The sequence below is a fragment of the Cynara cardunculus genome (assembly GCF_001531365.2).
Source record: "Cynara cardunculus var. scolymus isolate 2C chromosome LG 17, CcrdV1, whole genome shotgun sequence".
Classification (NCBI taxonomy): Eukaryota; Viridiplantae; Streptophyta; class Magnoliopsida; order Asterales; family Asteraceae; genus Cynara; species Cynara cardunculus.
The window spans coordinates 24,056,456-24,072,897 of NC_037544.1; the positions used below are offsets into that span (position 1 = coordinate 24,056,456).

Genomic DNA, 16,442 nt, shown 5'->3' on the forward strand with positions numbered 1-16,442 from the left:
ATGGTGAAAGTTCTGCGCACAAGGTTCTTTGTTTACTTAAGGTAAGCCAATGGTCATAGGCTGGGGCATCTTGTTTATTTGGTTCTGGATTTTCTGAATATGAACAAGTGCAACAACTAACTCAGAATCCTAACTGATGAGGGATATAATAAACTTTCCCGCAAGTTGAGATAAAGGAGCATGGAGAAAGAAACTTTGGCATGAGTTATTCGAAAAGGAACAACTATTGTTAGAAAGAGATTCTCATGGAAATGTGTAGGTTGCCAAAATCGCAACTGAAAAGATGCTGATTGGATCGGTTGTTCAATATTGATCGGATTAGATTGGTTGGCAAAATCCTACATCCAATCGATGATCGGACCATTCGGTTCTTCTCACATCCAATGGTTGTCAACCGATGATCAGGTCTAATTCAAATGATGGAAGCTGAACTAGACTCCAGGAAAAAGGAGGGAAAATATAAGAAGTAATTCAGAGGAAACCACACTATTGGTTATGAGGGTAGATGTGGCTTCCCATCCATCTTCAACTCTACTGCATGCTTTGAGTTATGGTGCTGCAGCTCTGTTTCATTCTTGGAAGGTAGGATTGATTCCCTCGGTAATTTTGGAGCTCCAGTTGAAGACTGGACAGTCGTAGGACGGCATGGACATTTTTAATGGATGTGAAGAGGACATATGGCAAGTTTAAGCTTGTGATTAAGAAAGCAATGGTGGAACTCGAAGGCTCCTTTCCGTTATTTTGTGTCTATGCATGATGAAGAATCATTACATCAATTGGTACCATTGGACAGTGCTACCACAACCACAACTCGTCTTTGATGTAAAGAGTTGGAATAAATTTTCTATTTCTTCCCACCTTAATGAGAAGGTTAGAATTTGGGGGTGGGTATTGCTATACCCTGGGTAGTGTGGTGGTAAAACGGTCATATTGGTAGGCTGTGGTAGGAAAGTACAAGCCATAAAAGTGCATCAGTACAAGTAGGTGATGCTGGGGTAGTAATTTGGGTGGTATTAATATAAATAAGGTGGCTGTGAAGATGAGGAAGGATTGACCAGTTTAGTGATGTCTACTTTGTTTTGGGTGAGATGAGGAAACCTTCTATAATCATACTTTATCGATTGAATTAAGCTTTGAATCACCGAATGTGTATCATTTTTCTTTATGAGGAGGCAATGCAAGCCACAATATGTATAAGAGACAATGTGAATCTAACAAAGTAGTTTGTTATGAATTGTTTGTCTTCTAACACAAGGAATGTTAATGGATAAATCATACGAGTGTATCACAACGATAGCAACAACTAGAATTTCACATATAACTGTCATCTACTTTCTGTTCATTGTTACTTGACGACTTTACATGTATATTCTCAATTATTATTCAAACAACTTCTGCATTGAGAGAGCGGTTTTGAATATGTGCAACTATGATCATGGATGGTTGAATTGTTCAGGCTCCAGTTAGTGATCGGGAATTCAGAGCAACTCTCCCTGAAACTGCTGGAATGATAGATTTGGCTTCAAAACTAATAAGTGAAGGTCAAGGATTGGAGTTAATGCCCAGGGAAGCAAATCCAGATTCCCCAATAACTGCATATAGGTGAGAATTCTAAAACCTGTTTTTTATTGAGAATACAGACATGGCCTTGCTTTGCTCTGCTGGATTTTCTGCATGGTCTGTTATAATGTTAAATTTATTGCAGGAATGTTATTAAACAATATGCCCTTTCTTTTATTTGGCTCGACTTCAATTATACTAGCCTGTTTGATGAATCAATCTGTCTTTTGCTTTGGTGGTGCAACTAGAATCAACAGCTTGTGTCAGTGATCATGTCAGTCCTTTTTCAAGCTGTGAAATATACTACTGGGATTTTATGATTACATCGACACTGTTAATTGCCGCAGTGTTAGCAATAAAACGTGAACTTTCTTTTAGTTAAGAAAATTACCTTGTTATGAACTGTAATCTAAATCAGTAACCAACTACGTATGAAGATGGAAACAGATTAATTGAGTATTTACTTGAATGGAACACAAAGATAAAGTCTAGCAATTCAGGAGTGCTACTCTCCCGAATGAACTCACTATATTCTGCATGCCTTACACCACCTGCATCATCCCTCTTAAAACTAGATTTATTGTAAGTAACTACCCAGAATACCCTTTCTAAACCCTTCTAGAATAACAAGTATGGATGGGCTTGGGCCTAAGGTCGGTACATGACATCACCCTGCCTCCAAAGAACCACCTTGTCCTCAAGATGGATAGAAAAAATATAGAAACTGTTCTGCTCGGTTGCTGCATCTTCCTAACCAGCTGCTGCTAACACAATCCTTTCCAATTCATTTCCGTGTCACCCAACAATCTAGCCCACACTTTTTTTCTTCCAATAGTTAGACCACCAATTTTCATTTTCCATGTCATTGATAAGCATTCTATTGACCAAATAGTTATACGGGATTGCTCCCCACTAATATCATTAACCCCACAACAATCTTTGGAATTGTTTGTAGGCGAGCCTTTGCTCGGTTCTGGTGTGCCTCACGCAAACGACCATGTTGTTCATCAAGGATTTTGTTTTGTGGAAGTCCATGGTGAGTGAGCTCAAAGTAAACCTTATACATATACTCCTTATAATCCTCATAGAAAAGCTTGAAGTACTGAAGAAGAATTGACCACCTTTCAAAGGAGTCTGCAAGAACAACAGGCTTTGGATCGTTTAGTAATTCTTTTCTTATATAGTAGCTTCTCCTATTAACTATAACTGCCCGAAGGCGTGATGGAAATATATCAACCGACGAGAGAAAACACATTGCAGCAATGCACTTCTAAAACAAGACAATAGTCTGATTCCTCATAAACAGCCAGGTTACTAACTGCTTCTGCAAATGACAGTACATGCAACTTGTTGGTCCATATTCAAACTTGCTTGAAGAGATGGAGAACATCCAAGGCCAAACTCTGAAGCCTTCATATCGATTCTTCTGCCAAACGGCCTAACCTGATACTGGACCAATTTAGAATATTCTTGCAGCTTTGAGTCAATTGATAACTCGAGAGACTAAGCAAGGAGCAAGTAGAGAATAGTTGATCAACATCAATCAAACTCAATATTGGACAAGGAAATCACAAAATTGGCTGTATGAATTGACAAATCAATTGCTTTGGCAGTTTTAGATCTAGATTAGCTCTAGTTATGAAATCGGTTGGGGTTGAATTCAAAGAGGATTTTGTTGACAAATTAGGTCTAAATCAGAATCCCAGTAGGGTTAGGCTTTGGTTTATAGTATTATTGAGTTTAATGAAAAGTGGGAATAATGAAGTTCTTAAACTCACAGTTCTTGATCGTTTCTCCATGAGACTTACGATTTCTAGATCATTTGTGGCTGGAATTTGCTCCTTCATTGTTGATCCAACAATTTCATGGACTCAATCAATTCATCCCTGTATGCGACATAATCGAGCTTAGACTATTTTGGGCTGTTGCACGAGTCTTGTGTTGATTGGGCCGAACCTGATGACCTTTCTCCTCCACGATTCTTATGGATGAAGGGTGGGTCGAGGAAACTGTTTCAATCACTTACTTTCTCTATGTCCTAATGGACATGGTGGATGAATCCCCAAGTGATCGAATATGAGGTGGTTAGAAGTAAACGCCTGGCGGTTCTCGGTCTGGATCCAGACGGAACCCTAAATTTTCTGGACGATTAGTAGGATGATTCTTCTTCCTTGATTTGAATCCTTCGATGTTGGATATAATATCTAAAGTTCCGTCTCTTACGGTAATTTGTCTCTTACCTTCTATTGGTAAATCTTTCTCTCTTATCTTCTTCGTTTCTCCTCCCTCCTCTTCAATTGTAATCGTGACCACAGTGAGATCATGTGGAATTGGTTTTGTTTCACTGGTGAAATCAAAAAGTTGTTCATGAACGCCCTCCTTATTTCCAATGATTGTGATGTTGATGTTACCGGGGCTCAAATTAGAATGTTGGTATAAATTGGTTGGTTAAACAGCCTCCTCACCACTTGGGGTGAAGATGCCAGATGTGATCCTCGATGATGGAGAATCGCTTCAGTTCAAAGGTTTAGCGATGTAGGAAGGTGATTTGGATTTAACATACCTCTTCCTGACTAGTTACTGATGGAGGACGGTCAATGTTGGCCACAATGGAATGGAGTTCATCACCTCCTTCATGGATTCAACCTTCCACGGAATCATTTCACTAGCCATGGCTTCATATATACAATACGAATAAAAAAATTCCCTTGCATGGATTTGTACTGTCTGATACCAGTTTGTAAACGACCTGGAATCTAAATCAGTTACCAACTAAGAGTGAAGATGGAATCAAATTAATTGAGTGGTTACTTGAATGGAACACAAACATACATAGAGGGCCAATGCTTCTTTGATTGGAAGCTAACATTCTCGCAACAACAATGGGGACAGGGCACCATGAATTTTGATGTATAATTCAAACATACATAGAGGGCCAATGCTTTATATCACAATACGAATCAATTGAAATTCCCTAGCCATGGATTCGTACTGTTTGATACCAATTTGTTATGAATTGGAATCGAAATCAGTAACCAATTAAGATTGAAGATGGTATCAAATTAATTGAGTGGTTACTTGAATGGAACACAAAGGTAAACTCTAGCAATTCGACAATGCTAGTCTCTTCCAAATGAACTCACTATTTTCTGCATGCCCTATACCTACATCATCCCTCTTTATACTACGTAACTACCCAAAATACCCTTCCTAACCCCTTCTAGAATAACAAGTATGGATGGGCTTGGGCCTAAGGTGGGTACAAAACATACCTCAATAGAAAATGTAGAGTGAGGGTATTAGAAGTTGATATCATAAGATCCTTGGACGAAAAGGAGGAGCAAACATTACCAGAAGAGTGTATATGATAATTTGTTTTAAGAAACACTCCTCTTGCCTCTTTGATTTGAAGCTAAAATTCTCTTAACAACATTAGGGACAGGGCACCATGAATTTTAATGTAAAATTCAAACATACGTAGATGACCAATGCTTCATATTAAAATCCTTATAAAATGCGACTGCAAGGAACCTTATTAAAATTTAACTATTGTGGCTGGTGTGCTCGGAAGTAGGAATAGAATGTGGCTTGTTTGAAGTATATAATATTTATATATGGCAAGTTGAACACACACACTCCTCACCTTTGGTGATGCTTGAACCCTTGACATCTAAGAAGGTTGGGTTATTATGTACTGCTAGGCCGAACACCCTTTTGTAACAGAATGAGGTATGTTCTCATAGGACCCTCCCGATGTGTGGGCTGATATGGTCCAAAAACAAGAATAGGGTGTTAGGCAGGCATGAAACATATACTAAAAACTCCTTGCATATTTATTTATCATTTAAGAGAAGACCTTGTATATATTTAGATCTCTTATGATGCATTTTTTATTTATATAATTTTCTTTCATGATTTTGATTAATATAATGTATAAAATTATCTTATAGTTTTGAACTTAAGATTCATCTGGTAAAAAAAAGTCACAGTGGTGGCACATATGAGATAAAGGTGAGGATGGGGTTGGGGTTGGTATGTGGTAGGAGGGAAAGCAAGGCCACAGTGGTTAACGGTTTGGGAATAGACATGGAGATATGGTATGTAGCAGAAGAGTCGCAACAAGTCTGATCTAGTCAATGCAAGACAAGTTACAGTATTATGCGCATATTGGACAAAATGTGCTGATAGACACACACAATATGTGCTCCTTTAGCACCACATGACATAGGTATGCTAGCTCCCTTCCATTCTCTCCTCTCTGGGATTTTCATAGCTAGAAGTTTAGGAATGTTGGGATTGCAGAATTATTTGCAAGACACTGCAGGCTTATGAATGACATCAATGTTGATAAAATTGGACCGCAAAACTGTATCTAAACAATTCAAGCTAAAACATGATTTTGATGAGACTAAAACAAATTGGGTGGAGTCTTGAGAAGAACAAATGGGTGTTGAAAATACAATGAAACTGAAACGTATGACTGAACAGGATAACATTCTGGGTTTGCAAAAGAGTCCTTCGACTTTGTAAAAGTTTCTGGTCTTTCTGGTTTTTGATTAGTCCTCAATAAGATTTTTAGAACTATTTTTTAACTACTGGAAATTACAAAGTACTCTGTAACGTTTCTGGATATGTGTAGGCTGTTGATGGAAGTCGGGAAGTAATTTCTTGTAGAAAAAGGAGAAGAGGGCAATTAAGTAATAATAGTTGATTGGAGGAGGGGAAGTTGGTCATTAGAGGAGCGGAAGTTGATTGGTTCAGGACAATAATATAGTAGAGTATTGGGGTCGTAAAAGCATTCTAATTCTTTTTCATTCAATTTGTGTAATCGAATAAGAGAGTTTCAGTCTCTCGAACACCGGAAACCAACAATATTCACCAATTTTACAAATTCATATCAAATTGGTATTAGAGCAAGGATCCAATCGATAATCACTAATGACGCATCCGGTTCAATTAAAAATAGATTAATACGATCCGAGATATCGTCGGTTGAAGACAATATACAAAAGATGATGCACCAAATAGAATCGATGATGATGATGCAAGAGGGGCCGCTATGAAGAGCTAATTCGATTGGAGAGGAGAGTGAATTTGGTGTTGGTCCAACGAATACAATCGAGAAGAAGATCGATTTCAAGATTCAAGTTGGTTCTTTGCAATTCGGGGAAGGAAATTGGAGCTGCCGGTATTTGTCGAAAAGGATCCACATGGCTGGGTGTTGAGGGCAGAGAGACACTTAATAGGCTGGCAAATAAAGAGACCCTGGAGGTATCGATTATTTCATTTGAAGGAGATGCTTTGTTGTGGTTTCAATAGGAGAAGAAAAGGAGACTGATCATTATCAGGGAGGAATTAAAGAGGTTTCTAATTCATCAGTTTCATTCGACGGGGGAAAGTTTGTGTCGTTAGCTACTCCATTAGAAGGTATTTTTGAAGAAAATTTTGTACGTTAAGTTCTAATTGGGTTGAATTCACAAATTCGAATGGAAGTTCGTTTGTTAGACAAGACTATGGAATTGGCTCAAGGAGTTGAAAAAAATAAAGTTCTGACTCAAACCATCAATCCAAAGATGAGTTGGGTGAACCGGAGGAAGCTGAGAGATCAGGACTGAAAAGAACACTGCTGAGATGATGTACAAAAATAACAATGGGGTGCAAACGAACAAAAGTGAGTTTAGACGGATGTCGGATCAAGAACTTTAGCAGAGGCGTAGTCAAGGGTTATGCTTTAGATGTTGACGGAAAGTATGCCCTAGGCTATCGATATAAGGAGGCCAATGTATTGGTAGTCCAAGAAACCGATAGCAGTCGGTTGGAAGAGGATGTAGAGATGGAGGGATTGATTGAATTGGAGGCCATTGAAACAACTCAAGACGTCGAAGTCTTGTTAAATTTGTTGGTGGGATTGATAGTGGGGCTTCACACAATCTCATAGCATCTATGTTGGTAGAAAATTTAGGTTTGACTAGTAGAATTACTGCGGAGTACGATATTTTGGTGGGAGCAGGGGAGGCGATTAAATGCCGAGGAGTGTGCAAAGGAGTAAAATTGAAGTTGCAAGGGATAGAAATTATGGAGGAGTTCTAGCCCATTGATCTGGGGAACTCTCATATTATCTTAGGAGTTAAATGGTTGGCATCGGTAGGTTCAACGTAGGTGACTTGGCAATCACAATCCATGAGGTTTAAGAACGGTAAAGAGACATTAGTCTTGAAGGGTGATCCATCCCTTGGGAGGTCATTGGTGTAATTAAAGGCGATGAAAAGAATACGTAGTGATAGAGAAGGGGTGTCGATTGAGTTGGGATGTGTTAAGTCTTAGAGAAGAAAGGAAGCAAGGTACTGGTTGGAGTAGCACACATGATAGAGGAATTCAACAGTATATTTTGCATGTCCGAGGGTTTACCTCCAAATTGGGGAAGGGAACATGGCATTATTTTGAAACAAATAGCGGAATTGTAAACGTGTGTCTTTACGATACTTGCAGTACCAAAAGGATGAGGCTGAAGAACTAAATAAAGAGATTTTGGCGGGGAGTAATTCCGTACAGCCACAAGTCCATTTTCAAGTCTCGTGCTGTTAGTTAAGAAAGAAGACAAGTTTGAGTTGTTGCATCGACTATAGAGCATTAAATAAGAATATGATATCAGACAAGTTTCCAACACCAGTGAAGTTTGAGTTGTTGCATCGACTATAGAGCATTAAATAAGAATATGATATCAGACAAGTTTCCAATAGCAGTGATTGAAGGGTAATTTGATGAACTTTATGAAGCAGCCTATTTTTCGAAGCACCAGATTAGAATGGAAGATGTACACAAGACGATATTTCGCACTCATGAAGGCCACTATGAGTTTTTGATGATATTTTTAGGCCTTCTTCAAGGAGAATCGTTTTGGAATGTTTTGACGATATTTTGGTGTACAACTTGTATGTAGAGGAACATGTCAATCATCTCAGGGCGGTAGTGGAAGTTTTAGCTAAGAACAACTTATATTCGAACAAAAAGAAGTGCAACTTTGGTCATATGGAGCTGATTTATTTGGGACATGTGTCTCGGGAAGGGGTGTCCATTAATATGACAAAGGTAAATACGATGCTCAAAAGGTTGATCCCTACTTCTGTGATGCAGTTAAGGGTTTTTTGGGGCTCTAACCGGGTACTACAGAAAGTGCTTAAGGGGGTATGGACAGATTGCATGACCCTATTAAAAAAAACAAGGATTCAAATTGAGTAAGCAAGCAGATGTTGCTTTTGCAGAATGTATGAAGGCAATGATAGTAACATGTGTTTTGCAATTACCAGATTTCACGAAGCCATTGGAAATTGAAGCTGATGCTTGTGGACAGGGGGTAGGAGGAGTGTTAACGCAAGGAGGACAATCCATTGCACACCACAGCCAAGTGTTGGGACAATTGGCAAGGCAGAAACACATTTACAAAAAATAATTGATAGCCATTATATTGGTTGTTTCTAAGTGACGACCTTACTTGATTGGGAGAAAGTTTACCATAAAAACAGATAAGCAAAGTTTAAAGTTTTTGCTAGAACAATGATCGATGGAACCCCGGTGTCAAAAGTGGCTAACCAAACTACTTGGATATGAGTTTAACATTATGTACAAGGCTGGGAAAACGAATCAAGCTGTTGATGTTCTCTCTCGAAGGGATGTGGAGTTATCGGCTATAGGAGGTCCACAATGGAGACAATGGGATTGCATCAAGGAAGAACTAATGAATGGCCCTTTTTTGACTAAAGTCTTATCTGGTATACAAACACAATTTGTAATGCACAAAGGGTTTGAAGTGAGACAGGAGCTATTGTGGTTTAAGGTAGGCAGATGTTACCCAAGTCTTCAAAACTAATTCCGATGGTTTTGGAAGAATTTCATTCATCACCATTGGGGGTCATTTGGGGGAGGTAAAGTCGTATCAGTGGATAAAAGGAGAATTATTCTAGATAGGAATGAAAGGGGATGTTAACACATGGGTTTAAAATTGGGAGGTTTGTCAAAAGAACAAGTATTCGAGTAGAGTACTCCTGCATGCTTGCTATAGCCAATTCCTTTGCCATTAATGTTATGGAAGAAATAATTATGGATTTTATTGAGGGTCTTCCTAAGTCCGATAGCTTGGATATAATAATGGTGGTGGTAGATCGATTAAGCAAGTATGCTATTTTGTACCATTAAGGCATGCTTTTATGGCTGCTCGGGTACAAAGATATTCGTAAGAGAAATAGTGAGATTGCATGGGATTCCGGACTCGATTATTACGAACTGAGACAAGGTTTTTCTTAGTGGTTTCTGGAAAGAATTGTTTCACTAGCAAGGGACAACATTAAAGTTTACAAAAACATACCACAATCGGAGGTGGTAAATAACAACATTGAGAGTACTTGGGTTGTTTTACATCAGATAAACCTTGTAAGTGGAAACGTTGGATAACTTGGGCAGAGTAGTGGTACATGTGGGAAAATGGAAATGATTGTGTATCCAATAGGGATCGTATATAATCATATAGAATTTGTAATTATGTATGATCCCAAAAAATCAGGGATTTCACAGGATAGTTTCCTTATATTATGGCTTGGCCTCTTGTATATATTATGTATGATTTCTCTCAATAATCAATTCACTGGAAACCCCAAACCTATTATGGTATTAAAACTACCGAAACTTGGGAATCCATTTCGCCTTCATTGCTTGTGTTTTCGCGTTCATTGCCCGTTTCTCTTAAAGCTGTTTTTCTGGCCTTTATCACCAGAAATTCATAACCCTCTTATACCTACACCTCTCGATCAACAACCAAAAGAATGGCAGAGACCAAGTCAGACCCCGCCTCTCAATCTCAACCCACTCACATTCAACAGCCAGGAGAATTATACAACACATCCACACCCAAGGCACATGTTGGATGTCAAGAACTATCTCAAGTGGTCCCAACTGGTTTAAACCATCCTGAAAGGGAAGTGAAAAATCAGTCAGTCAGTCATCTCACTGGAACAGAAGATTCCTGTTTAAAGCCTGGGACGAAGAAGATTCTATGATCATGGCCTGGTTATGGAGTTCTATGGTTGTTGAAATAAGTGAAACAATGACATTCATGGCTAACGCAGAAGATATTTGGAATGTAGTTCAAGAAACTTATTCCAAAGCAAAAGATGCAGCCCAAGTATACGAGGTGAAAGTGAAGACTGTGGCAGCAAAACAAGGAAGCAAAACCGTAACCGAGTATGCTAATCAGGTAAAATCTCTATGGCAAGAGCTCAATCATTAAAGGGTAACTAAAAGCAAATGCTCTGAATATGCTGCAATACTTAAAGACTTCATAAAGACATGGTGTATGATTTTCTCGTAGGATTAAACTCCGAGTTTGATCAAGTAAGGATCCAAATCCTTGGAAAATCGGAAGTTCCATACTTCAATGAAGTGGTGGCTGTTACCAGAAGCGAGGAGAGTAGAAGGACCTTATTGCTTGAGTCCATTCCGGCTAATGGCTCGGCTTGGTGGCTGAAAATGTCAAAATCGGAGCAGGGAGAATGGAAAGGAGAACTATTTACGAATCTGGACTTGGAAAGAACGACCAGCCCAGGGCTCAGAATCGAGATGGACTATGGTGTACTTGTTGCAAAAAGGCACGTCACACCAAGGATAATTGTTGGAAGATGCATGGCAAGCCTCCAAGTCATGAGTGGGGGCAGAAAGGTGCATCAATACGGGACAAAACACAAGCTCATGTTGCTGTCGATCCAAAACAAGAAGGAAAACAAGAAGCAGCTAGCCTTAACCAGGAAGAAGTGGAGAAGCTAAGATCATTTTTAGCACTCTGGAGATCCCTATTTGCCGTAGATATTTGTTCATCAGCCTATTCAGATAAGCACTGATTTTCATTTGGATTTAATGTCTAAGATTTAGCGTTAAAATACTCTTGGATCATGGATTCGGGAGCAACCGACCACATAACCTCTCTTCCAAACATTTTTCCACATACTCACCATATCCAAGTAACAAAAAAATTGCCACAGCAGATGGATCTCTAGCAACCGTAGCTAGTAGAGGAGATGTCCAAATCAGCCCATCCATAACCTTAAAAAATGTTCTACATGAACCAGAAAACCATTCAACCTTGTCATAACATGTAACATTCTTGTTTCCTTTTGAAGGGTTGATATGAATATTGTTGTACTTTGGCATGATCTTAATCAACAGATTTCAAATGCAACTTTTTTGTTTATCAAAAACAAAAATATTCTACATCTAAACTTCGACAACAATCAATGTTTGAAGGACACATGTACTAACAAGAAACCTTGTTGCCTTGGTACCTTGGATGTTCTACTATTGAACTTCCAATCAGTGATTGAAGAATTTATGAGTTTCATGTAGTTTTTCTGTAGCTGATGAACCTGGTGCCCTGCAGATTTCACTCCCTTTGTGCATATATGGGTGATGATGACATGTTCAGTTCTGATCTCAGTGATGACCAACTGAAACAGAGACTTGCTCACATGAGTAATACACCTTGCCAGGTATGAGTGTGCTCCTTTGAGGAATTTCACGAATCTCAGTTATATGATTATATATCTGAAAGAATTGAATGAAATTTGCATCTTGCAGGTCATATTTTCTATGGCAGATGAATATGTACCAGATTATGTTGACAAGAAAGCTTTGGTACAGAGGCAAGTGCAAGGACCTCTCCATTTATCTTACCCATATATAACAAACGCCAGGCCGTTCTTCCCTTTAGGGATATAGAGGTCAGGACTGCATACATCCCTCCCCTCCCAGACCCTGCTTTTGAGCAAGATATTCTGGGTTTTTCGACTTATACAAACAAATGCTTTGGATGTACTAGGTTTCTACGGTAGTACAGGGGGGGTGTACTCGAGGGGGTGGTGTCTATGCTTTGTTTTTTAAGAATATGAAAAATGTTTAGGATTGATGACTGATCTCTGTCTATATTCTTGTAAATACAGATTGTGTAAAGCATTGGGGGGTGCAGAGAAAGTTGAGATAGAATGGGGAAACCATTCTCTATCCAATAGAGTTGACGAAGCTGTCCAGGCAATAATGCAATTTGTGAAGAGTGGGGGTCCTAATGGCTGGGATGACCCTTGGAGCTAAGTCAAAACGGTGCCATCTTCTTTCCCTTATTTTAGCTCCATATCTTTCAGATTATGACTCCTGCAGATTTTATAGTTGCGTTACACAAGTGTGTTATAGTTTCAAGTTGTAATTTATATTTTCCACCAACGTCATACATTCAAACCAGCCTTTGCTTCTTTTCAAGTTGAGGTATTGTTTATTATAAGTGAAAAGTGATAAAGTTTAGATAGTAGTCCTCTATCCGGCATTCATCTATTCCGACTCTGGTATTGTGCCTCTCCCAGTGAGCAAGATCATTCACGCAAAGTCTTTCTACCTCTTGGGGTAACGGTACACATCATATCCATTCCTCTTTAGACCTTACTTGTGTGTGGGATATATGGGTTCATTTGGTTTTAGAGCAAGATCCTTTGCTCCTTCTGTCTAGATATATTCAGTTTATTTGGTTTTTGAGCAAGATCCTTTGCCGGTGATCCTATCCTCCCTGGACCTTACTTAGTCATGTGATCTCTTTAACTTCACACCACTGAATCTGCAATCGTTTTGGTTTGATGTGCACAGAATAGGTCATGTTCATATTCACCACTTCTAGTGCTGGATTTGATCATCATGGAGGAAGGATTTGGCAATATCAAGTGGTAGCCATTTGGTTGTTGCATTCAAAATTCAGTGAAATCTGAAAGAATTGGAATGATTTATTCTTTTGTTTGGTATGTAATACAAGGAACTGAGTTCATTCAAAATCCCATGAATAGAGTTTTATCATTCCATACATTTTGGGTGGATTTTGTCATAGTCAACTAGTTCATCCATTTATTTAGCCAATTGGCTGATGTGACATTCCACGTCACCAGTAGTTATCTGACTTGGACTTGTGCAGTGGAAGGAGAGAGGATTGATATACTACTCAAGTCTTGGGTTATTTTTTTCTTTTTTCTTTAAGGGTTGTTTGGTTTTTGAGGGTTCATTGGATGATGTACACAATGTAATTTTAGAAGCATGCTTTTGGATGTTTTATCTTTAGGATGAATGGAAGTTGTTTATGTTCATGAATGATAAGGTCCTTTTAGATTGACTGAATGGTTTTGAAGTAATTGAATTTTGGGGAAGGATTTTTAGTCTTTTGTATGATCGGTTTGTAGGAAATTCCTATCTTTATCAATAATTTATAAAAATAATTAAATTATCTTTTATTAATTGCTTATTTAAAAGGAATGATTTAAACATATTTTAAAATATTGTTACAAACAAATTCTAAGATACCATTTACCTCATGGTATTTTACATTAAGTGTTTTTGAGATTTCATTGTGGATTTCCTTTAAACTAAACATAGGATTTGAATAGAATCTAATTTCAAATCCCATCAAATTTAACAAATTTAATGGGCCTTCATAATATTGGTAAAATAGTTTTCATACATCATTTAGTCTTTCTATTGGACACAAGATTCAAAATGGCGTGAGGTATGGCGAGACGACAACCTCAAGTGTTACACATTACTGCGAGGACGTGGAGTTTTTCAAGGTGTGATAATAAGGCGACACATTTGTATGTCACATATAGATGCATAGATGTTTTCCCTATATTATTCGATTAGGTAATGATATTAAAAAATTTACGTTCACATTATAAAAAGGAAAATCATATAGATTATTATTATAAAAATAATCGTTGATTAAATATTCAAAATAAAACTTAGAAGAGATTTTGCAACCTTGTTTAAATCGTGAATTCATGGCATTTCATGAATTCGTGAAACTGTGGAGTGATGTGATTTAATAAATCTATAAAATATAAATATAAAGTTAAAATTGTAAAAACACAAAAGCTAAATAAATAAATAAAACTAAAAAAATATTTTTTTTAAAAAAAAGTCACGTATTGTAAAAACAACGGTGAGCCATGACATGCCTCAAGGTGCAATGGTATGAGCCACGCCTTAGAGAAATGCTATAGGTTTTATCGTAACGACAACGATACATCTTACGCCATATTGCACCATGGCACGCCTTTTGAACACTGATTCGGCATAACAAGCAAACAACATCTCAGTTTAACGCATGAACAAAACTTTATAAAAAAACACCAAACAACCCCTTAAGTTCGTTTGTGTTGAAGGATTTTGTTTTCTACGTTCACGGTTTGATTTATACTTTGTTGTTGTCTGTTGTTATATTTTTGAGCAACCATCTTCTCTTCACTAGAACCAATCGGGCTACACGTCAAGGGTGTCTGTTGCCATTGTCGATATAATCTTTTGAAAAAATACATAGATTCAATTATGTGAGTCGGATATGGATAAATATTAGTTATGTTTGTCTCTTAATCAGTTATAATTGGTCCTAATAGAAACAAATATTACCATATAATTTGTTATGTCGTAACCAGTCATGCTCTTTAATCATCATCTGTGCATGTATACTGATGTAGATTGATTTGACTAGTCTTCAAGGTATGTCCTGTTATATTGAAAGTCAAGAAAACCAACAAAGCGAAAGTTGACCTCACAACCCCTATCATTGACAAATTACAACGACCATGATTTTATTTAAATGATACGAGACAACTCGCAAGCTATCCGAGATCGACTTGGTCAAAACTCGATCAACATTTGACTCGAATAGGCTCGGCTGGAACTCAAACTTGACTCGACATATTAAAGAGACAAATCGAGTCAAGCTACTCGATACTCGACTCGAAAAGCTCGTGAGATACTCGATTTTTTTATATATAATTAGTTTTAAAAATATAATCAGTTTTATAATATAATACGTTTTAGATATTTGAACAATATTGTGCATTTTTTAATTATAAAAACTATATCAATAATTTTTTTTAATAAAATCATAATTAAAAAAGGAAAAAAAAAACTATAGAAATGTTGGTGAAGTTGTCCTACATTGAAAGAGAGATAGTAAAAGAAGGATGAAGAGTTGTTATAAAAAGAGAGAGAGAAGTGAATGAAGTTTGTAACTTTACCTTTTTGTTGATGAAGTTTAAGGTGCATCCCTTTAATTTTTTAAAATTTAAGAGAACACCTAAGTTTTATATTTTATAAGAGAAGACCCTATAATTTCATAAATTTCTACGGATGAGCTTGATTTGAGTTCTAGTTCGAGCTTGATTCGAGTTCGAGTTCAAGCTTAATTCGAGTGGAGTTCGAGCTTGGTTCGAGCTTTACACGAGTTCAAGTTTAAAAAATTACAATCGAGTTCGAGTCGAGTTTAATTTTTAATTACCCGCGAGTTTTTGAGTCGAGTTCGAGCTTGAGAAATGACTATCGAGTTTGAGTCGAGTATATTGATACTTGAGCTTAGCTCGCATCATTTACACCCCTATCAACAACAGAAGCTCTATTAAGTCAAAGCATTTAATTATATCGGTTTCTCTGGACATTGATGAATTATGTTACACAAACCGTAATGCTTTAATGCTATATCAATATGACTAATGCACGATATTGTGATTATAATAGCAAATTTAAGAGTCCTACTATATATATACAGGAGGTTTCCAAACCATACAAATCAATTTAACCATCCATATAGTATTGTTAAGTCAAATATTATTGTATCCGAGATCATCGAGCATAGAGATATTTGTAATGAAGATTGATAAAAATCTAAAGTCAAAGAGTCAACCAAAGTCAACATATCAAGAGCTTAATTGCATTTTATGTTTTATAGTGTAGGGTATAAATACCTTGCTTACTTGTAATTGTGAAGAGAGAAATTTTATCGTAAATCATATTGTAGACTTTTAGAAAGA

General features: G+C 37.4%; 1 protein-coding gene across 2 annotated transcripts in view; it reads left to right on the forward strand.

Moving 5' to 3' along the window:
* LOC112500756 (UPF0613 protein PB24D3.06c) overlaps positions 1-13,725 on the forward strand; it is a 45,853-nt gene extending 32,128 nt beyond the window's left edge. The window contains exons 6-10 of one of the 2 annotated variants that reach the window (XM_025104329.1): positions 1,457-1,602; positions 11,984-12,092; positions 12,181-12,245; positions 12,543-12,699; positions 13,234-13,725. In XM_025104329.1, coding sequence (XP_024960097.1) covers positions 1,457-1,602; positions 11,984-12,092; positions 12,181-12,245; positions 12,543-12,690 — 468 coding nt within the window. In that variant the 3' untranslated portion in view covers positions 12,691-12,699; positions 13,234-13,725. The remainder of the gene's footprint in view (positions 1-1,456; positions 1,603-11,983; positions 12,093-12,180; positions 12,246-12,542; positions 12,700-13,233) is intronic. The other variant, XM_025104330.1, reaches the window with a different exon arrangement.
* Positions 13,726-16,442: the final 2,717 nt, after the last annotated feature.